This window comes from Prunus persica, chromosome G1 (assembly GCF_000346465.2).
Source record: "Prunus persica cultivar Lovell chromosome G1, Prunus_persica_NCBIv2, whole genome shotgun sequence".
NCBI lineage: Eukaryota > Viridiplantae > Streptophyta > Magnoliopsida > Rosales > Rosaceae > Prunus > Prunus persica.
In genome coordinates this window covers 43632797-43657399 of record NC_034009.1, presented here as the reverse complement: position 1 = coordinate 43657399, position 24603 = coordinate 43632797, and the positions used below count along the sequence as shown (strand labels likewise).

The window sequence follows — 24603 nt, the reverse complement described above, 5'->3', positions numbered from 1 at the left end:
AAACTAATGTATTAGAGTTACTTCATAAATGGGCAAGAAACCTTATAGAGAACTAGTTTTCCAGGAAAACGAAAGAACCTGTGCATTAAGTCCAAAAATGATTTTTGATGCAAGACCATCTTTCACATCAAGGACCCCACTAAGCACCGGGTTATCCTTAGATGAGGCAGCTTCATTGTCAAGGAACGAATACATGTAGCTTGGTCCAAGGGAATAGATGCCCTGAACTTGCTCAGAAGAAATGGCATCATTAAACAAATAAACAGGACCAACCTGACCGAGGAAAGGATGTGAATCTTTTACAGATTCCATAGCAAAATCGTCGTCATACAAGGGTACATCAAATTTTGCACCAATTCTACAACTTGTTAACAATTCATTAACTTTAGCATATCTGAAATAGAAAAATATGAAAGTAGGGGTTAATCCCTGTAATGAGAGAAAAGATAAAACAAAATATAAATGTGAAGGAAGAATAGAGGTGGCCTCCAACCTGCATCTTTCAGAAGAAACAAGATCACCATCCACGTAACACCTCAATAAGCTACCCCCAGAGAATGCTCTTCCAATGCTATGAGTTATACATAGAAAATGCCATTTCTTTCTGACAATATTTACCTGTAGCTGGACTGATTGTCGCTTCAGATTCATTGACTGGAAAATCATGAATGGCATGACATGTTAGTAACCTTAGCAGCAGAAAATGTGAAGCAAATGATAACAATTGAACTAAGTGGTCGAAAAAAAAAACCAAAACAAAACAAAACAAAATGTGCAACTAACATTAAATAGTTAAACACATTGACAGCTAGAATATGAATCAAGCACAAGAACATAATCCCCAAAAAATATATTTTACCTCATACAAAAGCTTGTCCTTTGCAAGTGCAGCCATGCACCCTCTCCCATTTTCTGCAAGAAAATTGAAAAGACCCATTTTTCCACTTCTGGGGAAATTCTCTACCCGAAGCCAACATGAAAAAGAAAAGCCCTTGTTCAGAGGCCACTGCACAGGCGTCTTTATTATGATACCCTACAAGTTCAAAAACACAAAAAGGAGAGAGAGGGGCAGAAGAAGAAAAAAAGGATCAGTTACAAGATGGAACGGATAAAATAAGTTTAGGCATTTCAAGTGCAGAGGAAGAAGGTTGTACTGTGTAAACCCACATTTGCGTCATGTTATTTGTGGGGACGGAGGGAGTAGTGATATGAGTATTATTCAACTTCATATACATTACCGAGTCCTACAATTAGAGAGTCCTAACTACTTCAACTTTGGGGATCAACGATGACATGAGAGACAGCCGACAGCCTTTGAGAGAATAACGAAACCAGAATACATAAAGCGAGCATCCAAAACCAAGAGCAAGTCAACAAAAACCATTCTTCCAATCCATGACATGCATACATTGACACACCAACAAATTAAACGAAGAAGAGAAGGCACTAAAAGAGACCAATTATGGAGATGGTTGGTGGCCTAGGCGCAAGAAGTACCAATTAGGCTGGTTTTATTTACTTAAAATTATTAGTAGGTTTATTTTAGCTTCCTCGTCCTTATGGGATTTTATTCTGTACTGCCTATGTAAGCAGGCCACTTTTGTATTTGGAGCTAAGTTTACCTAGAGATGTTAAGAACACAAGATTAAATTTGAAGCTGTTGCCCTGAATATAGTGGAGTTTAATATTTTTGTTTTTGGCCTGAATATATGGGAGCTCACGAGTGAACTCTACATATAACCAACGCTGAATATGGTCCTATCCAATACTTGAGGCAGGAGTGGTACTATTAACACCCACCAAAATGTCCTGCCCACCCACCTATTAATGAAATTTTTACTTAAAAAAATGTCCTCATAAAATTACTTAAAAGGACATCATTGAAAAACAAAAAACAAGAAAGATTATCATGTTGTTAACCCGCAAGCATGATGGCTACCAAATAAATAAAGGAAATCCCCAATGGGAAGCAGCGCCCATTCATCTGGCCACCACTGTTCAAAATTAAAAATTAAAACAGAAAAAAGTTGGGGGTTAGTGGTTAGTGGTATTTTAGGATATTGAGTATATAGGGTGGGTGGTTTGAGTAATTATTTTCTAATAAAAAACAAGAAAAACTATTAATCAAATACAAGACAAACATGAAACAATACGGACAAAAAGTCCATCAGCATGGGTAGTGGGCTTCCACTGTTTTTCATAAAAAGACAGCGCTAACGAAGCGATATGCATGCATTATTGGGTCTTCGTTTGGAGAACATCAAACGTGTTATTTTTTCAATGACCACCATCTTGGTACTGCAGGTATACCACCAATCCTTTAAAAAGAAAAGAAAAGAAAAGAAAAGAAAAGAAAAAAGTATGGAGAGTGCAAACACCTGCACATTGCCTTATTGGGAGCTGAGGTTGGCCTCCATTGGTTTTTTTTTTTTTTTTTTTTTAAAAAAAAAAAAAAATTTCTTTTCTAGTTTTACAGAATTGATATTTCTTGGGAGTATGATAGGGGCACGTTGAGTTTGTGAAGAGAATCAGCCTACTCTTATTTTCTTAGTCTTGTAGTTATAAAAGTGTGTTATCTATTCTTCAATTAATTTTCAATTGCTACACATCTGGGAGAAACACTTGTATGAAACATGCTATTCCCGGTATGCCACGCGTGATAACTTTTCCACGTGACAGTCTGCGATGGCCGGGGATAGCAAACAGTACAATCCCCGTTTCATACAATTTTTAATGCACAGCTGGATACGAAAAACTAAAAAGCAAGGATTTACGATACAATGCCTAATTTAGAACTATACAAATTTTAATTCGTATTATTTATTCTGACACTAAATACCAGAAAGCCTAGACTAAAATTTTTTAACTAAGGCCTCAAAATTGTTTTGGGTGGCTCACCTCATTTTCATTCAACTCTATTTAACGAAGTACACTACACTAAATTAAAACAATACAAAAGCTTATGTACTGGTTTGGTATTTTAAAAAGGCACAGCACAAAACACTTGAGCTAGAAGTAATTGTTCTTAGATTACTTGGTTCTTTTTTAATTTGTTTCTTGTTGGGTTGTGTGTGACTTTGGTTATACATTCAGGTTCCTGATGGATACCTTGTCCATCTTGTCTTCTCTTTATTCAATAAAATAATTGTTTCTTAATAAAAAAGAAAAGAGTTTACAAAGACAGAAGCAGGACTTACAGAATCATTCCCACTGAAGTCAAAGAAGGCAGTAGGTCCCTTTTCGTTTAGCATTGACAAAACACTGGACAACAACAGTGAGCAGTACTGCTGCCGGTTCCCAATTTTCTCGCTTCGGAGAAGCGCAAAGATTTTGCGGATGTCCTTCCCAGAAGTGCTGTGCCCACCAACAACCTGAATTAATTGGGCAATTTTCAAGATGACGCTATCATTATCTTCTTGTGAAAACCAATCAAGTAGAAAATTAAGCATTCCTGCTCTGACACAGGAAGCTCGATTGGAAATGGAATCCCTCAGTAATTGCTGAAAGACATCAAGCCCGTTATGCTGAGACGAGTCACTGCTCTGCCCAATCATAAAATAGCAAGTAATGATATAGTAGGTTATATTTTTCAACAACTGTAATTGCAAAGTAACTATAATGATTTCAGAGAGAAATAGAAAAGACCAATAATAGAAATGAATCACCAACCTCCCGCAAAACGCGCAGATAAAGTATGATCACGTCTTCATTCTGCAAGAAGAAAAAAGTAAAGAAAAGAAGTATATAACTATGAGTGAGGTGTAGGACTCAGGCACACAATTCCATAGCCATACTTGGCATAAGTATAAAACTCATAAATAAAATTAAATCTGGGGTATTATGGAAAAGAAAATCCTGAAAGAGGATATTACAAACTTTCTGGATAAGGTTTGCATCATGTAGACCACCTTTATTTTAGGGCCTGATTTCATATCAAACTTTCCATCAACAAGCATATCGAGCAACGCATTCAAAAGTCCTTCACTTGAGCGTGACTGACAAAACTCCAACAGTAAGCTTTGCAATGTCTGGTATCCCTTGCCAGCAAGAACTCTAAATGTAGCCTGCAAAAATATAGCCAATGAAGAAGTACAATTAGATAGAAACCTAGAATTACGAACAAGAAAATGTAGTACCCATATTAAAAGCATATGCTGACATAATAACGCCAGCATATTTCAGAGTCAAGCAACCCAGGAAAGACAACTTAAATTTACAAAACAATTATTTTTCAAGGGATAACGAATTTTTATTGAATCTAATAAAAATAAACACGTCCAACATATAGATTGGCCAAAAGTTAATTAATCGATTTGATCCTTCAAAAGGTGCACCTGGATGAGTACATAATACACCTATAAATGTCAGGATACAAAACCTTCAGGTTGCTTCTATAGTAGGGTTCCGTTCTGCAGGATGTGGGGACATTCAAACACCATGCCAGGCCATTCGAATGCCCAGACAAGTATAGTGATCTCCCCTATTCAGGGCTGAGGTTTAGGGACTTGGTCATGGGCTCTAGGGCATAGTTTCTAACTTTCTACACCCTAAAATAATTGACCCTATTGGGGGAAAGCTGCAAAATAGTGTTCCTGCCGAAGAAAAAATGTTTGGGGTGTTCAATTGGCCTGAGATCTCACATCTGAGGGTTTGGACATTTACTTGCTTATTTATGATTAACCAAAATGCTTATTTTCAATTCAACAAAGGATTAAATGAAAAAAAAAAAAAAACAGAAATCTCTTAACCAACAAAAGAAATTCTATGAGAACATCTTTATGCGATTATATTCTCTATTATTTATTAATGTTATTTCAATTGTGCATTTAATACATTTCTTACCGATTCATCCTTATTGTGGAAATATATGTATGGTTAAAAATATGCTTATAGGACCAAAGCAACCCTAATAAAAAAGTTTTAATGCGTACTGCAATTCAAAGTAAGAATAAGATAAACCTAACCGCAGCGCACCACATACCAACTAAATTTAACCTATTGCATACTATTGCGTACAAGAGCAAACCAGTTGTTTCCAAGAAATCAGCCTGGGCTATGTTGTAATTTTCAAATATTAACCCGGCTGAGAAATGGCTTGGCCCTGTTGGTTCAGTTCCATTAAATACAACCAAGTTGGACACAATTCATCTGTGTGATTAAAATGAATCCCTTTAATATGTTTTCATTTTCCAATTTATATATGCTAGTTTGTCTCTACTTTTCTAAATGATATCTGACTCAGGTCTTCAACTCAATCATATTTCTAGTATGACTCAATACATAGTATCAAGATTGTTATAAAGCGGGTATCAATCTATCTCATATGCATGAAAAAGAAAAAGACGGATGAAAATATAATATCAAATGCATACCTGAGAGTGTTCTGGGTATACAACCCACTCTTTCCACGTATATGTCACATGTTTATCATAGATGTGCCATTTTATAAAAGTAACATGTTCAGATGATGACTAATTGGTTCATTTAGGGTCCGTATAGTCAGTGGCGGACCCGGGATTTTGTCCAGGGGAAGGGGTGGGGGTGCATTCGAAAATAAATTACAGTGACTAAGTACAAAATTCCAGATTTGAACACTGATGACATTAAAGTAAGCAAAAAATATCAAGCCAGACTTGATATCTTCTCAAATCATGAGATCAAGGCGGACTTTCCCATTGGTTCTTTTAAAACTCAAATGAGTAACTCAGTTTATCTTCTTTTTTTCATAAAAAAAGAGAGCAGGAAGAAATGGCTTCTGTTCTCTTTGTTCTTGGCAGGAAACTTCAACAAGTCTATATGTTTCATAATACATATCAAATTGACCCTCAATTCTCTATGGCACTGGCACATCCATATAATTAAATAAAAAACGCAAAGTACCAGTGAACCATCTGGATGAAATCATGAAACTAAATTTGACACACTGCATTCAACCAACAAGATACTAACATAAATTAAGCACTCAAGCATTCTATAATGGCTAACAAAGAGAAACAAAAACCATGAGAAAACAAGGATCACCTTCCTTTATAGGAAACAAATTTTTTATAAAATAACAAGGGAAAAAATATACAAGAAAAGATGGACAATATGTCCATCTAGGTTTAAAGATAGAAATACCTTTGAGGCATCATTGCTTGCAAGCAGACAGGTAAGAGTTTGAAGGACATTCAGAACCAATTTTTCTCCATTAGCCTCATCAAGGTTTCCATTTAGTAAAGAGACAACATGCAAAAAGCACTCTCCATCGCGAAACAAAGTCTGATAGTACTGAATAAAACTCAAATTCATGAGACACTGGAACGTCATGTATTAACAAAAATAAATATCAAAAATGGAGGGGGAAAAAAAATCAAGGCATACCACGGGATCAATCTGGAGCATATCTCTCATTCCGACCAGTAAACTGATAGACAGTTCTGCAAAGCTTTTCTCCCGTTCCTTTATTTGAGTGAATGTTTCTAAGTATTTAGAGCATAACTGCAACTTTGCTCTTTGATCCTCCTCAGATGATGATACACTCTGAAAAGTAACAACAACAAAAAATCCAAAACAGAATTAAACTTAATCAGTGATAAACACTTACAGTCAACAAAATATCAAATGAACACAAGGTTTATGGGAATACCTTCATCAGCTCAAATATATGCTTAAAGACATTTTTTCTCAAACCTTCTTCCCAGAATAAATCAAATAAATAACCAATACATTCAGAGCTATGCAGAACCAAACTTCTAGCATCTTCTGCTGTTGAGAAAAATTCCATATAGAGCTCCATAGACGTCTCCATGCATTTAAGCCATCTTTGCATTGTCTCATGTGAATTGGATTTTCGATTATTTGGAACCACTTCAACAACGTTACTCTCAACAGAAGGGCTTACATTCACAAACCTTCTTGATTCTTGGGCTTGAATGCAAGCAACTTTAAGCACACGAGGAAATGCATTAACTGACTTAAAAGAAGCAACAGTTTTCTCAGCTGAAAGCTGTAATATACGAATCAGACTCTTGGCAAGAACACTAGCAACTTCAGGATTGCAAGCAGACTGTTCAAGGGAATCTAACAGAGCAGACAATTCAGGCTGCCATACACAAAAGAGGCAAGAAGTAAGGAAAGATACAGAAAATTAAGATGCAGATGTTGTCTTGAAGCACCGCAATTACTATGACAAAAAGAACAAAAACATTGACAATTTGTTCGTCCCTCACATGTATGCATTCAAGTTTACGAACATGTATAGAGAAGCATATGTGGAAGCCCTTCGAAAGATATTTCTCAGGGCTACACATCATTTTAATCTGCTGTAAGTATGGTAAGAGGAGAGGGTGGGATTTTGGGAGGATAGTTGGCTGAGGAAGAAACACCATTTCCCAGCATATTTTTTTCTATTGCTTAAAAACAGTAAAATAACATAGAAAGTGGACAAGATGGCCACTACAAAGAAAGCAAAAGCAGAGCAGAAATATAAATGCTAACGGATGCTAAAACAAACCCAACTCCTGACACACAACGGCTTTCCAGTTGAACCAATTGTCTATAAAAGATAGACCCTTAAATTCTGTACCAAAACCGAACATCATCCTGCAACTTTGACCAATTTCCATGTCTTTAAAAAATCCATTCTTTATTTCCTGTTGGCGTGATATATTAGATTCAGGTTTATTATTATTTAATATAGTTGACTTTGTATACTTACCTTTTTTGTATACTTTGTACATCTTATAAATACCTCAAAATGAGAAGAATAAAATCATTCCATTCATTCAGATTTCTAGATGATATCAGAGCAATCGACCTAATTGGCTCTACTGCGATATGAAACCCTAAAAACCCTAAAACACTCTCTACTGCTGCCACACATATCTAGGGTTTTTTCCCTTGTGCCGTCGCTATTTTCCTTCTACTTTTTCTGCTGCCACCGCACCTCTCTAAGGTTGTTTACCCTGCTTCTATGTTGCTGCAGCCTTCTAAACCTTCATCAAGGGTATATTGACCTTGGTGTTGTTACCTCTAACGCTAAACAAAAAACCCAATTCCACTGCCAATATGTCTACTCTTACCAGTGACACTAATTCATCTGCACCCTTGTCAAAGACACCCACTGTTACCATTCAGCAAGACGTTGCTTCCTCTCCGATCAACGTCAAAATGGATGGGACATATTATTGCCTCTGGTCCAAGGTTTTGGAGATGCATATCTCTGCTCGTAAGAAATAGGGCTATATTTCTGGTACCAGGGCTGCACCCAACACTTCTTATCAGAAGTATGAAGAATGGATGGCTGAGGATGCCTTACTGAAGTCATGGCTCATCAGCTCCATGCATACCAATCTCATGTTGAACTTTATTCAATGTCAAACTGCGAAGGGTGTGTGGGATACGGTGAAGAAGGCATGTCGTGATGCTTCTGACTCTTCTCAAGTCTATGAGTTGATGAAGAAGTCCGTTCAACTTCGTCAAAATGGTTGGCCCTTATCCACTTATTTTACAGAGATGTATTCTCTCTTCATGGAATTGGACCATCATCGTCCGAATGATCTTGAGAATCCATCCAATATTGCTAAATTGAAGAAATGTACTTCTAAAGAACATGTCTACATATTTCTTGCTGATCTCGATCACAATCTTGACTAAGTGTGTAATTGCGTGTTGGCTAGTGTACCTATTCATGATCTCAATGAGGCTTATGCCATGGTGCGTCGGGAGGCCCAACGACAAGTCACTATGACTGCCGAGGGCTCCACTGAGGCATCGGCTCTTGTGGCCAAGAAGGCTCAACCTTACCCAGTTCCTGACTCTAGTCCTAAATCCATCTCTTCTGGGTGTACTTACTGTAAAAGCAGAAAGCATGTGAGGGAAAATTGCTGTAAAGTGGTGGGATATCAGGAGTAGTTCAAACTGAAACAGGGTGCCCGCAAGGATAAACATAAATCCAAAGAATATTTAGTCTCATCGGACTCACCACAAACAGCCACTGCCTCTCAAGTTTCTTGTCCCCCAACCATTACAGGTAATATCGGTTGTGTTTTCTCCTCTACCTCTACACGGCCTTGGATCATTGACTCTGGAGCATCTGATCACATGACTAGTGACTCTTCTCAGTTTGTCACTTTTACTCCACCTCATTGCAGCTCAGCTAAAGTAGCTAATGGTGTTCTTACTTCTATTCAAGGGGCTGGTTCACCTAGTTTGACACATGCTTTGTCATTGTCCTCTGTCCTATATGTTCCCTCTCTTTCCAATAATTTGCTCTATGTTTGTCAAATTACCAAACAATTAAATTATTTTGTAACCTTCTTTTCCACTTATTGTGTTTTTCATGACGATTGGAATTGGTAAGGAGAGGGGTGATCCGGATTATTTTGAAGAAACCGACTCTCCTGGCCTTGTGTTTCAAGTTGATGGGAATCCTACATCAAAACCAGAGAAGATTATGTTATGGCACCATTGCTTAGCATATCCATCTTTCTTTTATTTGGAACACTTATTCCCTAGTTTATTTACTAAGGTTTGGAGTTATAGTTTACGGTGTGAATATTGCATTCTGGCTAAGAATCATCGAGTTACTTTTCGATCTTCCTCAAACAAAAGTAAACAACCTTTTGCTATTGTTAACACTGATGTTTGGGGTCCGTTTTCTTCTCCTACTTCTTCTGGTGCCAAAGTGGTTTGTATTAGTTATTGAAGATTGCACTAGAGTTTGTTGGATTTATCTTATGAGGCAGAAAAGTGATGTGACTTCTACACTTCCCAAATTTTATCAATTGATTTGCACACAGTTTTGGGCTCAGGTGCAGGTGTTTAGTTCTGATAATGGGAAGGAATACCTCAAACATACTCTTACTGATTTCTTCCATACACATGGGATTATCCACCAAACGACCTGTGCGAATACCCCTCAACCAAACGGGATCATAGAATGTAAGAATCGCCATCTCCATGAGGTGGCCTGATCCTTGTGTTTCACTATGCAGGTTCCGAAAAAGCTTTGGCTGCTGCCTTTCCTATTAATCAGATGCCCTCTCGTGTATTGGATTATCAAACTCCTCTTCAGGTGTGGTCTACCTTTCATCCGATCCCTGGTCTCCTTTACTTGGATCCTAAGGTGTTTGCATGTGTCTGTTATGTTCATATTCACTACATCCACCGTGACAAATTGGATCCCTGGGCTCTCAAGTGTGTTTTCCTTGGGGTATTCTTCTACCCCAAAGGGTTACAAGTGTTTTCATCCTCGCATGGGCAAATACAATGTCTCCATGGATGTTGAGTTTCAAGAACACTTCTTATTTTTCTCAGGATGTCTCCAATTCTCCCCTTTAGGGGGAGCATCTAGATTGTAAGGTGAGAAATTGGAGTTTACCGGTTGATGAGATTTTGGGCTTGAATCAAAGTGGGGCAGATTTACAGACAGACATTGAACCTCGGGGGAGTCAACTACGACTATAGAGGGAAATGAGCCTTTTGAGGTTCTCGAATCCTGTGGTTTACAAAACATATCATAAGAGAGAAATTTTCGACTATATTGTCTCTACTGAAGTTGACGGAACTGATTTTGCAGCTAACCCCTCTTTTGATACCACTCCTCTATTCCAATCGGCTTCCCGTGAGAATGCGTCTGTAGTAGCACCATGTGACATACAAACATCGAATCCTTCTTCTCTTTTGTCTGTTGATCCTAACAACTCAGTCTCTTTCTTTGAACCCAGTTGGTGACGGTCAAGAGCAAAGATGCCCATCCAGTGTAAGGAATAAACCAGATCGTTTTCGTTTCTCCTCTATTAATTGTGTTACTTACCCTGTTTTTTACTGTGTCCTATCATAGTCTTTATAAATCTAATATAGCCTTTGTACTTCATTTGTCTTTTATGTCTCTTCCTAACTCTTTTCACGAAGCTCTAGAAGATCCAAAGTGCAAAACTGCAATGATAGTGGAAATGAAGGCTCTCCAAACAAATGATACATGGGATATGGTGAATCTTCCTAATGAGATGAGGACTACAGGTTGTAAATGGGTGTTTTCGGTAAAGCATAAACCAGATGGATCAATTAAGAGGTACAAAGCTCGGCTTGTGGCAAAGGGTTATACTCAAATTTATGGAGTAGACTACTTGGAGGCGTTTGCCCAGTAGCCAAGATGAACACAATTCGGGTCATCCTATCCCTTGCAGCCAACTTGGATTGGCCATTACGCCAGTTTGATGTGAAGAACGCCTTCTTACATGGAGACTTACAAGAGGAAGTATACATAGATCATCCTCCGGGGTTTACACCAAAGGGAGGAAAAGTGTGTAGTTAAAAAAAGGCACTTTATGGCCTCAAATAATGACCAAGAGCTTGCTTTGGCAGATTAAGTCGATCTATGAAGGATTATGGGTTCAAACAATCGACCACACTATTGATTAAGCCTGATGGTCACAAGATTATTATGTTAATTATGTATGTGAATGACATGGTGGTTACAGTAAACGATGCACGTGAGATTTAGGAACCCCAGCGTTACGTAGCTAAGTAGTCCGTGATGAAGGATTTGGGAGCTCTCAAGTACTTCTTGGGAATAGAAGTATCTCGTTCTACGCAAGGGATATTTTTATCTCATCGCAAATACATTCTAGATCTCTTGGCCGAGACTGGCAAGTCAGCATGTGAACCTGTTCACACCCCAACAGTGGTGAACCACAATTTCACAATTGATACAGACCAAGTACCAACCAACAAAGAGAGATAGCAACGGCTAGTTGGGAAGTTAATTTATTTGGCTCAAACTATACCTGATTTGTTATATGTAGTTAGTGTGATAAGCCAGTTCATGCATAACCCAGGCATTCAGCATATAGAGGCTATAGACCATATACTTCAGTATTTGAAGTCATCTCCTGGTAAAAGTATCTTGTTCTCTAAGAATAGAAACTTGGATATAGAGGGTTACACAGACTCTGACTATGCAGGATCTAAGTTTGATAGGAAGTCTATATCTGGTTATGCGTCATTCGTATGAGGCAATCTAGTAACTTGCAGAAGCAAGATGCAAAAGGGTGGTTTCTTTGTCTAGTGCAGAAGCTGAATATCGAGCTCTTCATCATACTATGACATAATTGATTTGGTTGAAGATCCTAATGAATGAACTTGGATTTGGCCCCACGAAACCAATGGTGTTGTATTGTGATAATACCACACCCATTGAAATTGCTAATAATCCTATCCAACATGACAAAACCAAACACATTGAGGTTGACAGACAATTCATCAAGGATAATATTGTGAACGGTATCATTACTGTGCCTCACATCAAGAAAGCATACCAGCTAGCTGACATGATGGACCCATGCAGTTTCTAGCAAAGACTTCCATACATCACTATCCAAGTTGGGCATGTGTGATATCTATGCACCAACTTGTGGGGGACTGTTGACGTGATATATTAGGTTTAGGGTTTATTATTATTAATATAGTTGACTTTGTATACTTACATTATTTGTATACTTTGTACATCTTATAAATACAACAGAATGAGAAGAACAAAATCATTCCATTCTTTTAGATTTCTAGATTTCCAACCAAACTACCCAGAGCACAGCCAAACACATGCAATCTCACATAACTTGCGCCTTTTTCCTCCAAACCACGCAAATTTTGAATTAATGAAGTAATATTTCTTTCCAACAAAAAGAAAAAGAATAAATGTAACATGTCTTTGTGGGATGCAAATTCGTGCACAGGATAATACCACAAAGAACTTTCCATCATTTAAATCAAGATGCCGGGGGGATATCCACAAATCCCTCAAACCTGCATCGGACTTGAGTTAGAAACTAGGGCGCAGACATCAATCAGAGCCATGGTGTGTGTTACATTTTCTTTTGCTCAAGATACAATTTTAGGCCAGTTTCCAACAACTTCAGCATTCGCGATTAACTGTAACTAAACGTAGCTTTAAATCTTGGTTGTCTCTAGTAGTTAGCTCAAACCTCAATAACCCTAATTTATGTTCTACACATACAAGTCATTTGGTTATGTTTTTGTGGGTGCCTTAAGTGATAGAAAGTGTAAGTTTGTGTTGTTTACTTAATCTTGATAGTTGATATGTGTTATCCCTCGGGTTTGACTCCTAACAGCTTAAGCTTTGGAATGGAGAAACTTAACAACCACCATACAAAAACAAGACGGCATTCCTTAATAACTTTATCAGCCTTACGACACCTAATACCCATATGAAACCCTGGAACCACTTTCGCATCCATACTTATATTTACTAAGCACAATAAAACACCATGTACTTATGGACACTAAAGTGCAAGTTCATTTGACCAGTTATCTTAAACAAAGCATGTAAGTACAGTGAAGAGTAAATGTCGGAAAACGCACATCATCAAGCAAGCGGAGACCTACCAAGTTATGTGCACTTCCATTAGAAGTTGCAGCGAACTCCACAAAAGAAATTACTTCCATTTGGAGAATATTGTTGATGCCACTAAAAGCAGAAAGTAGTTCAGGAGGGGACTCCTTGTATGTGCAACACTCTCCAGAAAGGTCATCAGAAGCTGGTCCAAAGTAGAAAAAATGCTCAGAAAATATGAGTTCCCAGATTCCCTCGTCCCGAAATACTTTGAGGGATGCAGGGGATGAAACAAGAACCTTCCTAAATGCATTCAAAACACAATGTTGCAGAGTATTGACAAAGACCCTACAGATAAGGAAACAAACATGAAAAAAGAGTCACAAGAAAGAGAGAGAAATTGAACAAGTACATTAAAACTGAGGTAGCAACATCTAACAAATAGTAAACAATATCTAACCAAAGAAACATAAGATGGTACATTACTGCTAATAGAAGTTCACCTTAAGTGGCTTGGCAAATCATTTTGATTTGAACAGGCCTTAATGCAGGGGAACACTGTAACAAGAACCCTCATAACCCATTTGATTGAAAGTTCACCATACAATGAAGAAACTGCCACAACGGTCTGGCCAGTGGACGCTTCGAGATCATGAGATTTAATGTCTTCTGAAGCAGGAAGAAAAGAACAAAATACCCTGCTCAGCTTCACAGCATAATCACTCCAAAGTTGAGAGTAAGAAACATTGGCAGGAAGTGCCACAGAAGTCTCTGCTATATGGTTTTTCACAGTATTATCACTTCCAAAGTCAACCATAGGCATTTGGAAATCAAGCTGACCAGACATATCCTTGGTCTGCTGTTTGTACTCTTGAAACATGAAAGCAGGTGAGCAAAAGCTATTTGCGAATTTTTGAACCCTCCCATTTTCACACAGAAATTGCAAGTTGCTGATATTTCCATAGCTGCACACTTGTCAAGGGAATCAAAAAAAAAAAATTTTTTTTTAAATTTTTTTCGGCATTAACTGAGAATCATTTGTGGCACAGATACAATCTCCCCTAGTATTTGGTAAACCATCGTAAAGGGAATAATGAAAAGGCAAAACTTCAGCCTTATTGTGTCAAAAAGAAATCAATTGAATAGTAACAGTACTTTCCTTAAATCATGAGGGGCTTACAATGTCAAAACAAAAATGCAACAGTTCATTCAATATATGCATCCATGCAGCATGTATGCATTGAAGGACTCCAACAAATTCAGTGGGTACAAGCATAAATCCAATAAACACATAAGGTATACAACAAGAATCACAGTTCTCATGTATGGGGAAAAGGGGATCAGGAAATCCAAAATACTGTCGATTAAAAAAAACTCCAACATACCAATTTAAACAAAAAGTACAAAAGCTTCATAAGTTAACCAACGAAGGACACAAAAGGATACACGGCCTCTTTGAGAACTTCCAGAGAAAGAACATGGAGCTGGAAAATTTTTAACAAGGTGTTCTCATATCTGCAATCAAATATCAGAAGTATATTAGAGCTTACAAGAGAAGGTACCGTATAACACAAAGAGCCAGAAGTTCCCACTCAAACAGGAAATATCCATCCACATATAATTCTCAGTCACTCTGAGTCAAGTCAGAAAAACTGTTAATTCACATAGTAAATCAATTCAAATCAGAGAAAGGTAACTATGTCCGTTAAATTACTTCATAAAAAGCAAAATGAAAGCATATGCAATTATGTTACACAGATTCCTCCTTTTACAACTGCCCTTGGTAGTCATATATATTTCTATATTCAGGGTAAATGTTACTTTAGGCACCAAACTTCTTCGGCCCTTTTTGCATGACTTGCCACTTAATTACCATGGATAAATATGAATATGTTCTTAATATAGATGCATGCATATTAGAACATGCAGAACCAAAAAAGCAAGGTTTCATCTAAAGAAAAATCCATAAATTAACTAATGGATACTCTTCATCAGGAAGAGCAGTATTCCTTTGTCAAAATAACCCCCGACGCCACCAACTAAAGCTACTTATGCCTTACGTGACCAACCATCCAACAAACAAAAGATTAGCTTTAACTGCATAATCTCTATGTTTACGGAGATCAAACAGATATACGACCAAAAAAAAAAAAAGATCAAACAGATACGGGAAGCATTTCAAAGAAATTATCTCACTCTTGAATATAATTCCCCAAATCAAAACGAAAGTTGTCCACTATTCACTAACATTTTCAGAAAATTTTGCACATATGATAGCACCAAACCTCAAGATGGAAGACCATACAAGAGTTAGTATTACCTTTTCTCAACAGCAGAACGTTTCGACATTAGCCCATTACTTGACGGTATTCCAAGACCATCCAACAGAACTTCAAGTCCTCCAATGCTTTTAAAATGATTTTGCCCACGAGGGTTCTGAGATAATGTTGAATGAAGAATTCTTAAAGACAAATCTAGAAGTGATGTGTCCGTCCACCGTTCTTTCATGCTTAACCTTCTGATTACACGCAGCAGCTCTGGAACGAGAACAATCCCCATCAATGAAAATATAGATACAAAGAGAGTACAGGGTTTACAAAAGGCAGTATCATTGTTTGGACATAAGGAATATCATACAGATGCCATAAGAATTGGGGTCTTCAGGCAACTCAAATGCTACCCAAAAGCTAAAAAATGAGGGGCAGGGCCGGAAAAGAGCAGGATCACGGGAGAACAGGAACTGGGATGGGGTAGTGTAGGATATCCTCATGAATTATGAGCACTGAACCCAACAGAAACGTAACAATACTAATAGCACACACCAGGGACAAAATATGAATTCATTCAACTATTGAAAATATGACTAGAAGGCACAGGAGATAATTGAGTTTCAAAATATCAAAAAGAACATACAAAACAATAGCTATAAAAGGCACAACAAAATAGTAAAAAATACCTTTACCTAATCAAAATATTAAGAGAGAAAAAAAAAAACTATTAAGTGAGGATAACATAGTAATTTACAATCTTTTAACATTTAGTTTTTTTTTTTTTTTTTTAAGGAAAACTAACAAGAAGACATGTTATACCCCAACTCTACCTTAAAAATATGAGACTTTTTTTCTATTTAAAAAAGAAAAGAACAAGCTAAGTAAGTTTCTCAAAATTACCATAAAAATAAAGAGAATTTCTCAGTAAACAAAAGGCCAATTCGTGCATGCCAAAGGGCTAATAATAATAATAATAATATAACAGTAGCAATAAAAAGGGAAAACAAATGAATTTATTTAGCACTTCTGATCTTATTTCCTCAGAAAGGAAATTTAATAATAATAACAATAATCATATATATATATACATAATAAAGAAGAAAAAGACAAAAAAAAAGGTCTTAAATATAGATTAAATATTTTCTAAAGAAAAGTACAAATGAAAATTAATTTAGAAATTAAATTAAATCATGTATCGAAGATGTCCAAACTGTACCGTTAAATGTCTAAGCTGGTATGACTAAAGAAAAAGTTATTTTTAAGAATCTGGCACGAGTTTCCAGTGTGTATCACCAAGTTGAGATGTGATGTATTAGGTTATAAATAAAAAGTTCCTGCCTCATCCTCACCCCAAAAAAAAAAAAAAAAAAAAAAAAAACACACAAAAGAACAGGAAAAATATATTTGCCTACCTTACCTACTAACCAATTAAGTCCACCAGCTTCCATCACAGACACAACTGCCCTCTGATGCCATCGTAACCTTATTTCACTAGAAGGAACCTTTGAACTACCAGAAGAGTCAACTGGAGATGTACCATCCCTTGAAACAGAGCCTATAGTATTACTATACAACTGACCTTTCTCATACACATTTGAATTTAAATCAATGAAACTACATATTATTGACACCACATATACAAGTATTTGTTGCAGGAGTCCAGTCCTCTCCACAGTATAATCAGATGACTTTTCATCAGCTGAAAGTGCACCACTTATCGTTTTAAGCTGGACTACAACCCCTGAAATAAAAATAAAAAACCACAATGTAAAATTAGCAATGGTATCTATATACCTCTGGGTTCAACAGACGTTTTGCAAGATCAAGTTAATTCATTAGGGATATTATGACTTCCTTTAAACCTGGGTTAATTCATTGAATGCTTGAATCCGAATGTTTCACTGATTCTATTCTATTTATTAAATAATAATTTTTAGTGCAATGCTGTTTTAGACAATGGAAAAAATAAAAGAATAAACTCCTCAAACCAAATCTTTTTTCTTGTTCTCTATCTCCACATAAGTGGCAAACACAATCTAAATCCAAGAGACAATGAAACTTCCGGCACTACTGGACATATTTCGAACAAAATGTGTCACCATAAAAAAGAAAGTTCACTAGCAAATAATAACATATATAATACCTTTCATTAATGCCGTCAGCTTTTGAATCCCACCATGGTACCCAAAAACTCTGCAATTGTGCAATGAACGGGTAACAATCATAAGAGCATCCAGGAGTGGCATTCCTTCAGATATGATATTTAAGGTTGTGGAATGGCTAGATAAGTCTGCTGATGAACGAACTGTACTGGTGTTTACTGGATTAACCATGGGAAAAAGAAGGTAAACCATAAATGACTTAGCAAGAAAACCAAAACTGAAGGAAGGAAGACTACACTTACTAATATAAGAGGGATAGAACAGCCATAAAGAAAATAATTAACCAGATATCAAGTGCTAACATATCATTCTACCATGACCACATTCCTGAAAAAAAATTCACCAAATGCCTTCCATCCAAAAAGGAAGGGGGGGGGGGGATAAATTCACATTGACAATAACTTTGAAACAAGATACAATAAAGACGGCAATGAGAGAGGTCAAATGAAAAGTGAGTAGTTACAAATTTGTCCCAAAAGGCATATCAAACTCCCAAATTTTTCATGAATACCTACCATGCTGATATACAAGTAAAATAACATTTTTATGCAATAAAATTATAAAAGATACGACAAAAGGCAGCGATTAGAAAGGGAAACATTTGGAGTACTTTATGTGCAACCATGCCAACAGCCTCAGTGTCAGTGTTCATAAAATAATGATACTAAAATAATAATTAACAAAAGCAGAAGTACATTGATTAAGAAACACACGATAACTAACTCTAGGATTGCCTAATAACATTTTGGGTGGAAAGCAGATTCGAAACTACGAAGTCAGTTTCCAAAAATTTTACTCAGCTTGAGTAGAAAATTTTTTTGTCATGTCCATGGTAATAAAATAAATAAATAGTAACTTCCAAGTTTGGGATCTTAACATTTGGCTAGTGAAGAAGGCCATTCTCAATTGGACTTTATACAGGATATCAGGCATAGGGCCAAAAAACTGTCATAAGATAAAGAAAGAATTATTGTTTCACAAAAATTTTACCAGAAGAATTTAATATAGGAATACCGCACACCAAAGCAATTTTCTAAAAACCAAACAGGAAGTTCAACTTACACTCTGCAACCATAGCAGTTAATTGTGTAATCTCTTCAGTCAATATTAAAATGACTTCTGCAGGATGCCCAGCAAAGCAGCCAATAACTACATCTGAGTTTGATGAATACTCTGCAGTTTGGATGGTAGTTGAAGCAACCTCTGAAATTTGGCCAGAATTTACTGGTTCCCAGTTCTTGTATACAACTAGAAACTGCTTGAGAAAAACATGAAACAGCCTCCTCTTTTCCACCTATACATTGAGTGAACAAAAAATATATCACATAATTATAAGCATGTGACAACTAGAGCTCACTAGGAACAAGAAAAGCTATTATTGTCATTTTCTGATATCAATTTGTGCCAAAACAAGGAGAAATTAAAGTGAGTTGGTCTGATCTTGTACAAGGCCAGCCAGTCCCCAATCTCAGACAGGAATGTTATGGCTGCAAACTGAATTTTATGTCTGAAAATTGACCTAATGATGTATTTAACTAGTGTCCCACTTAGGAGCCCAACCCAAACGACAAAACATTTCCTTACCCTTTCTTGTTTTTTACAAAACAAAAAGGAAGAATTTCTTTGTTTATGGCACGACAAAAAATCCCTTGTTTCAAGTCTTGGACGTGGTTCATAAGAACATTTTATAAGTGGCCTAGACAAAATGTACTTACGTATATTACATCAGGAAAAAAAAATTCATAATTACAAGCAGCCTCTAGGGAGCTAGAATTTTGGGATAAAGAATTTGAGAAAGTAATAAACTTCCAAGCATACCTTATCAATAGCTTTTTCGTATCTATCCCAAAGTATATTCAGGACAGCTTCATCTCCAACTTCACTGGAAAAATAAAGGCCATGTCATCAAAATATTCATCCTAAAATAGTTAATAAATTCTCTTATAAAAAAAAGTAGTAAGTAATTCTGCACATTGATGTCACAAGATAGTGTAAAAAAAGGAATGACTAACAGCAGAATAAAATAAAATAAAATCAAGGTACCAAATGGTTTACTGAATCAGACATCATAAATTTAAAAATAATGACTTCTTCGATTTGCGGTACCATACAACGCATGCCCATACCGTGTAATTGCATTGTATGGTTGAACAGCAAATGTGTACAATAGTTACTCATATAGCTTGCCTTAATGTTGGACCTGAAAATTAACAAGTATAACAGTTTGTCTGTCGGTATTAATGTAGAGAAGAGATTAGAGTCGTTGGCTAGGATTTTGGGTTGTGAGTTAGGACTAGCCACTTGGAGAGTGACCCTTGAGTTATTTGGGACTTGATTTGGGGGCAATCTGTGTGCTTTATATTTCCGGGATCCAGTTGTTGAGAAAGAGAGGAAAAGATTAGATAGGTGGGGGAGAGAATGTCTTTATAGGAAGGGAGCACTTACCCTGATTCGGTCGGTCTTGAATAGCATTCCCACTTATTTTATGCCCATTGCAAAGTAAAGTAGCTAAAACTTTTGAAAAACTCTAACAAGGGGTTTTGGGAGAGGATCGGAGAGGGGAAAAATGATCATTTAGATAGATGGGTTCGGTGCACAAACCAAAGGACGGTGGTTGGTTGGCTTTAGGAATTTGGCGAAAGGAAATAATGTGTTATTGGGAAAATGGTTGTGGAGAATCCCTCTTGAGCATTACCCCTTGTAGAATTTAGTCATTAGGAGTATTTACAAAGTCCAATAAATGGGTGTGATTCTAGTATTCTGGAGAGAGGTTCGTTTGAAGTTCTCGGAAATACATTTCTCAGGGTTTCTCTTACTTTTCTCATGTATTGCAATTTTTTGTTGTGCATGCTTTCCCTATCCACAATTCTTAGAGATTGCTAGTCAGGTCTTAGCCACAGGACACCTTTCAAGATCACCAGATGGTAGTGAGATCCTATGAAAGGCTTTTGGCTATCAATATTCTCTTGTAACTCTTTTTCTTCATATGAAAAACTTTCATTAAAGGAAAAGAAAGAGTACAAAACAGAGGAAAATATGTCTTACGGCCACAAGATTTAAAACAGCCACCAAAAAACTACATCAAATAGCACAGACTTCCAGAACAATACTCTAAGATACTACAGCTTTCCAATCAGACAGTATAACAGAAAAGGAATATCCCCTAAATTGTGGGTATACTGGAACCCATAAAATAGCCGAAAATCGGACTCTCTCCCACAATTATCAACCTCCTCCCCCCTAACATCGTCAAATGCCCTTCTTTTTCTTTCTACCTAAATGAAATTCTGAAGAATTCTTTCTCCAGATATAGTGTGATCGCCACATTTCTTCAAAGGTTCAATTTCCACTCAACTTTAGCCTTCATATGGGCTTTTTTAATCTGTAGGATACTATGATTTGGGCTAAAGACTTATATTAGCCCCTGCCCTAAACAAAGTTTTATTAATAACAACCCTAAAACACAGTAGAAAAACTCAGTGAACAAGAGGTCCGCCAACATCTTGATACAACTCTCATAAAAAAAACATAACCAAATTAAGCATATGACATCATAAGTCAAAACTCTAAAGACCACCCTACAGCAGCTCCTCAATCTAACAAAATTACAGAAAACGAAAGCTCTCTAAACAATAGAGCTGTGGCGGAGCAACATCCCCAAGAATGAGATGCAAGCACCGCCACTGGGCTGGAGACAGTGAGGCCTATAGGCTAGCTTTGGGTTCACTTTTGTTACTAAGGGAGGAGAATAAAATTCTCAACCATTCAGTTTTTTTTTTTTTTTTCAAAAAATTAGACATTTAATTAGCTGAAAGTAACTAGGATCCTTCCAAATATTCCTCAAATCATGCAACAGTAATTAAACATATCAGTCCTTTTATTACAATAGTTGAAGTACTTTACTGTAGTCTGTAATCAATTTAATATAACATCCCCACAAAAGAAACCACAAAACCATAATTTACAATAACTAACATGCCAGATTAAAACAATCAGTATTCAGCAGTAATCATCACGGTGAAGCATAAGTACCTGAATCGGATTTTCGGACCAGGGGGAGAGAACTTCTGAGCTTGTGACCCTGAAGCAGAATCTCCATCATGGCCACCAGAAGTCCTTCGAATTAGGTCAGCAACACCCTTGACAATATTCATGCTTCCCCACCGCCAAGATTTATATATAAGTCAATGCTTCATTATCCAATAGTTAGGATACGAATGGTAATTCCAGCCCATCACCTTCAACAGGCTCGCCTTTCTATTACATAGTACATAAGTCACCATTAAGTCAGAAAAATTGCTCATACACCCTAAATCACACTGAAAAACTGCCACCTAATCCACAAATTTTGGAACCAGTGGAGAAGGACTAAAAATTGGTTGCAGGAAGAATTAACAATGAGAGGAGCTCAGTTAAGTTTCTACAATAAATACACTGGTTAAAGTTGACTTTCTGTGTTCTTAGAAAATATACAATAAAATCTTCTAAAACCTCCAGCTCATTTTCCATTCCTTTCCTTTAACTTGTTCGCAAACTAACAAAAACACTATCCAACTATCAGAAAACTAACACTTTCATGCAAAAACAGCCTGAATTCAATTCAAATAAGCTGCTAATAAATAATAAAAAATTACAAACACACATTATCCAGGCCAACATTGAAATATCTGATAAAATGAATGCCGATAAAGATGGTAACTTTGAAAATAAAAACAATTAAAAATAATGGATCAACGATGAACACTCGAACTCCATGATTGAATTATATAATACAAATTCATCAATTTCAGGAAGAAAACGATGAGAACCTGATCGGATCGCTGGGTCCAAAATAATGGTTTGGATAGGGTTTCTGATTGGAGATCTGAGCTCCTTCTTCAATGGCGTCAGTGTAGAATCAACGAAAGAAAATGCGCAAGCCGAAAAAAGAGAAGAAGAAGAAGAAAGGAAGAAAATATAATAAACCCCAAAAACTCGTTAAATTTCAAGATTGCCCCTGCTAGTGTGGTGGTGGTTGATTTAGCGGGCGTGGTTTATCTGGGAGTCGAAAATTAACGATAAAAGTTAAAAAAAAATTATTAACCATCCAAAACGATTTCAAAAACGTCGTCGTTTATTGTCGGTGAAGCTTACAAGCTGCCGTAGCATTATTCATTTCCTTTTATAAAACGTGTCTTCTCCAAAAAGAAAAAACATAAAGTGGATAAGGAATAAAGAGCTAGCACAACAATCTGAAGTCTGATTTGAGCATGCAAATTGGTCGTTAGCCTTCCTTTAATAAATTCATTAATAATATAAAGCAAGAAGCTTCATCCATACGACTATGGATAAGTAGGTTCATATGGCTTTAGAGTTTGGGTCAAAACTTAATTGTCTAAAACTTACATGCTTACAACTTCACATCATATATAACTTGGGTTACCTACAAAACTAACTTGTTTGGATTTCATTTGTTACATTGAAGATAATCAAACATGGATATATCATAATCCTAATTTATTTATCCACTTTTCCTCAGGGGTGGGAATAGTCTGAATTTGATTGGTTTTACCTCTAAAATTGCGGCCAAATCAATTACAATAGAACGTTTTAGTTCGGTTTGGTTTCGACAAAAATCATAGAGAAAATCGAATCAAACCAAACCAACTTAAGATAGTTTGGTTTGGCTAATTTGGGCTTAAGCCCAATTCTTTTTTCTTTTGCGTGTTAAAACATTGTTAGCCTAATTACAACAAAAATCATAACTTGCTACATTTTTTTCTTCATTTTCTAGCATATCAAACCATCCTAAAATTCAACAGGCAAATAACTTCAAAGTTCCATCAAACTTCAAATTCAATATACATATATATTTATTATCTACGTGTGTTAACTACAATTTAAAATATATATATATATACAAATAGACGGTCCAATTAGGCCGATTTGTAATAGTTCAAAACCAAACCATTAGGGTCAGATTGGTCGATTTGGCTAGATTTATGCCCACCCATACCTTTCCTAATCACTTAGGTTAATACTAAGAGTATAACTCATTTGCTTATTATAAACTGAATATAACATGTAAATATTGACTTAATGATGATAACATCAATAACAAGGTAGAGCTCTCTCATATGTCCATCTCAACTCACATCTCGATTTGATCTCACCTATTCCACATCCACGACTTTGACATAGGCCAATGTAGAATAACTTTCTTTTGAGTTGTATATAAAAGAGCTCATGCCTTGTTCTACAAACCTCTCTTTATGATAGCACTTCCTCTGGTACTCATTTGCCTGGGCAAAAGAAAGTCCAAGTTTGGAACAAGCCCTCCAACAATGAAAGGCAGCCCGACCAAAAATGAGCCCAATTTATCCATGCTAGCCCAAAGGCAAGTATTGCCTGAGCTGCTGTTTGGGTTTGCTGATCTCATGACGACGTCACAAAAATACATAGCCATATTCTTCACTTTTCACACAAAAACTCCATACAAATTCCTCTCATCATATCTCATATGAATAGTGTTTGTCTTTACTTGTTATGGCAATGGGTGAAAAAGCAAAATAAAAAAGAGTAGGACAATCACTATTCACATAAATAGTGTCTCGCCCTTCCTCGTCCTGGTCTTTACCATGACACCATAGATGAAAGTGCTTTGATGTTTTTTTTCATCTGGACTTATAAGGAAAATCACATGTTACTACTAATATGGGCTTTTCTTTGGGTAGTTTCACCCTGGTTGTGGTCCTTTCTTTTTCTATTGATTGGTTTTGATCGATCCCAAATTTGGGCCCTAATTGTTGGGCTTTCTCGAAAAACCGAAAAAAATAAATAATTACAAAACAGCTCT

The 24603-nt window shown here is 36.6% G+C and overlaps 1 protein-coding gene across 5 annotated transcripts in view; it reads right to left on the bottom strand.

Moving 5' to 3' along the window:
* Positions 1-22715, bottom strand: part of LOC18789304 (BEACH domain-containing protein B) — a 36805-nt gene extending 14090 nt beyond the window's left edge. For 2 of the 5 annotated variants that reach the window (XM_020554538.1, XM_020554539.1), the window contains exons 1-19: positions 22577-22715; positions 21801-22025; positions 19587-19650; positions 18831-19062; positions 17750-17926; positions 17024-17347; positions 15657-15873; positions 14783-14851; positions 13840-14301; positions 13390-13684; positions 6629-7084; positions 6364-6522; positions 6121-6270; positions 3909-4064; positions 3670-3711; positions 3198-3542; positions 860-1033; positions 494-654; positions 79-394 (exon numbers count right to left, since the gene is read on the bottom strand). In XM_020554538.1, the coding sequence (XP_020410127.1) occupies positions 79-394; positions 494-654; positions 860-1033; positions 3198-3542; positions 3670-3711; positions 3909-4064; positions 6121-6270; positions 6364-6522; positions 6629-7084; positions 13390-13684; positions 13840-14301; positions 14783-14851; positions 15657-15873; positions 17024-17347; positions 17750-17926; positions 18831-19062; positions 19587-19650; positions 21801-21922 (3921 nt within the window). In that variant the 5' untranslated portion in view covers positions 21923-22025; positions 22577-22715. The other 3 variants (XM_020554536.1, XM_020554537.1, XM_020554540.1) reach the window with 3 other exon arrangements.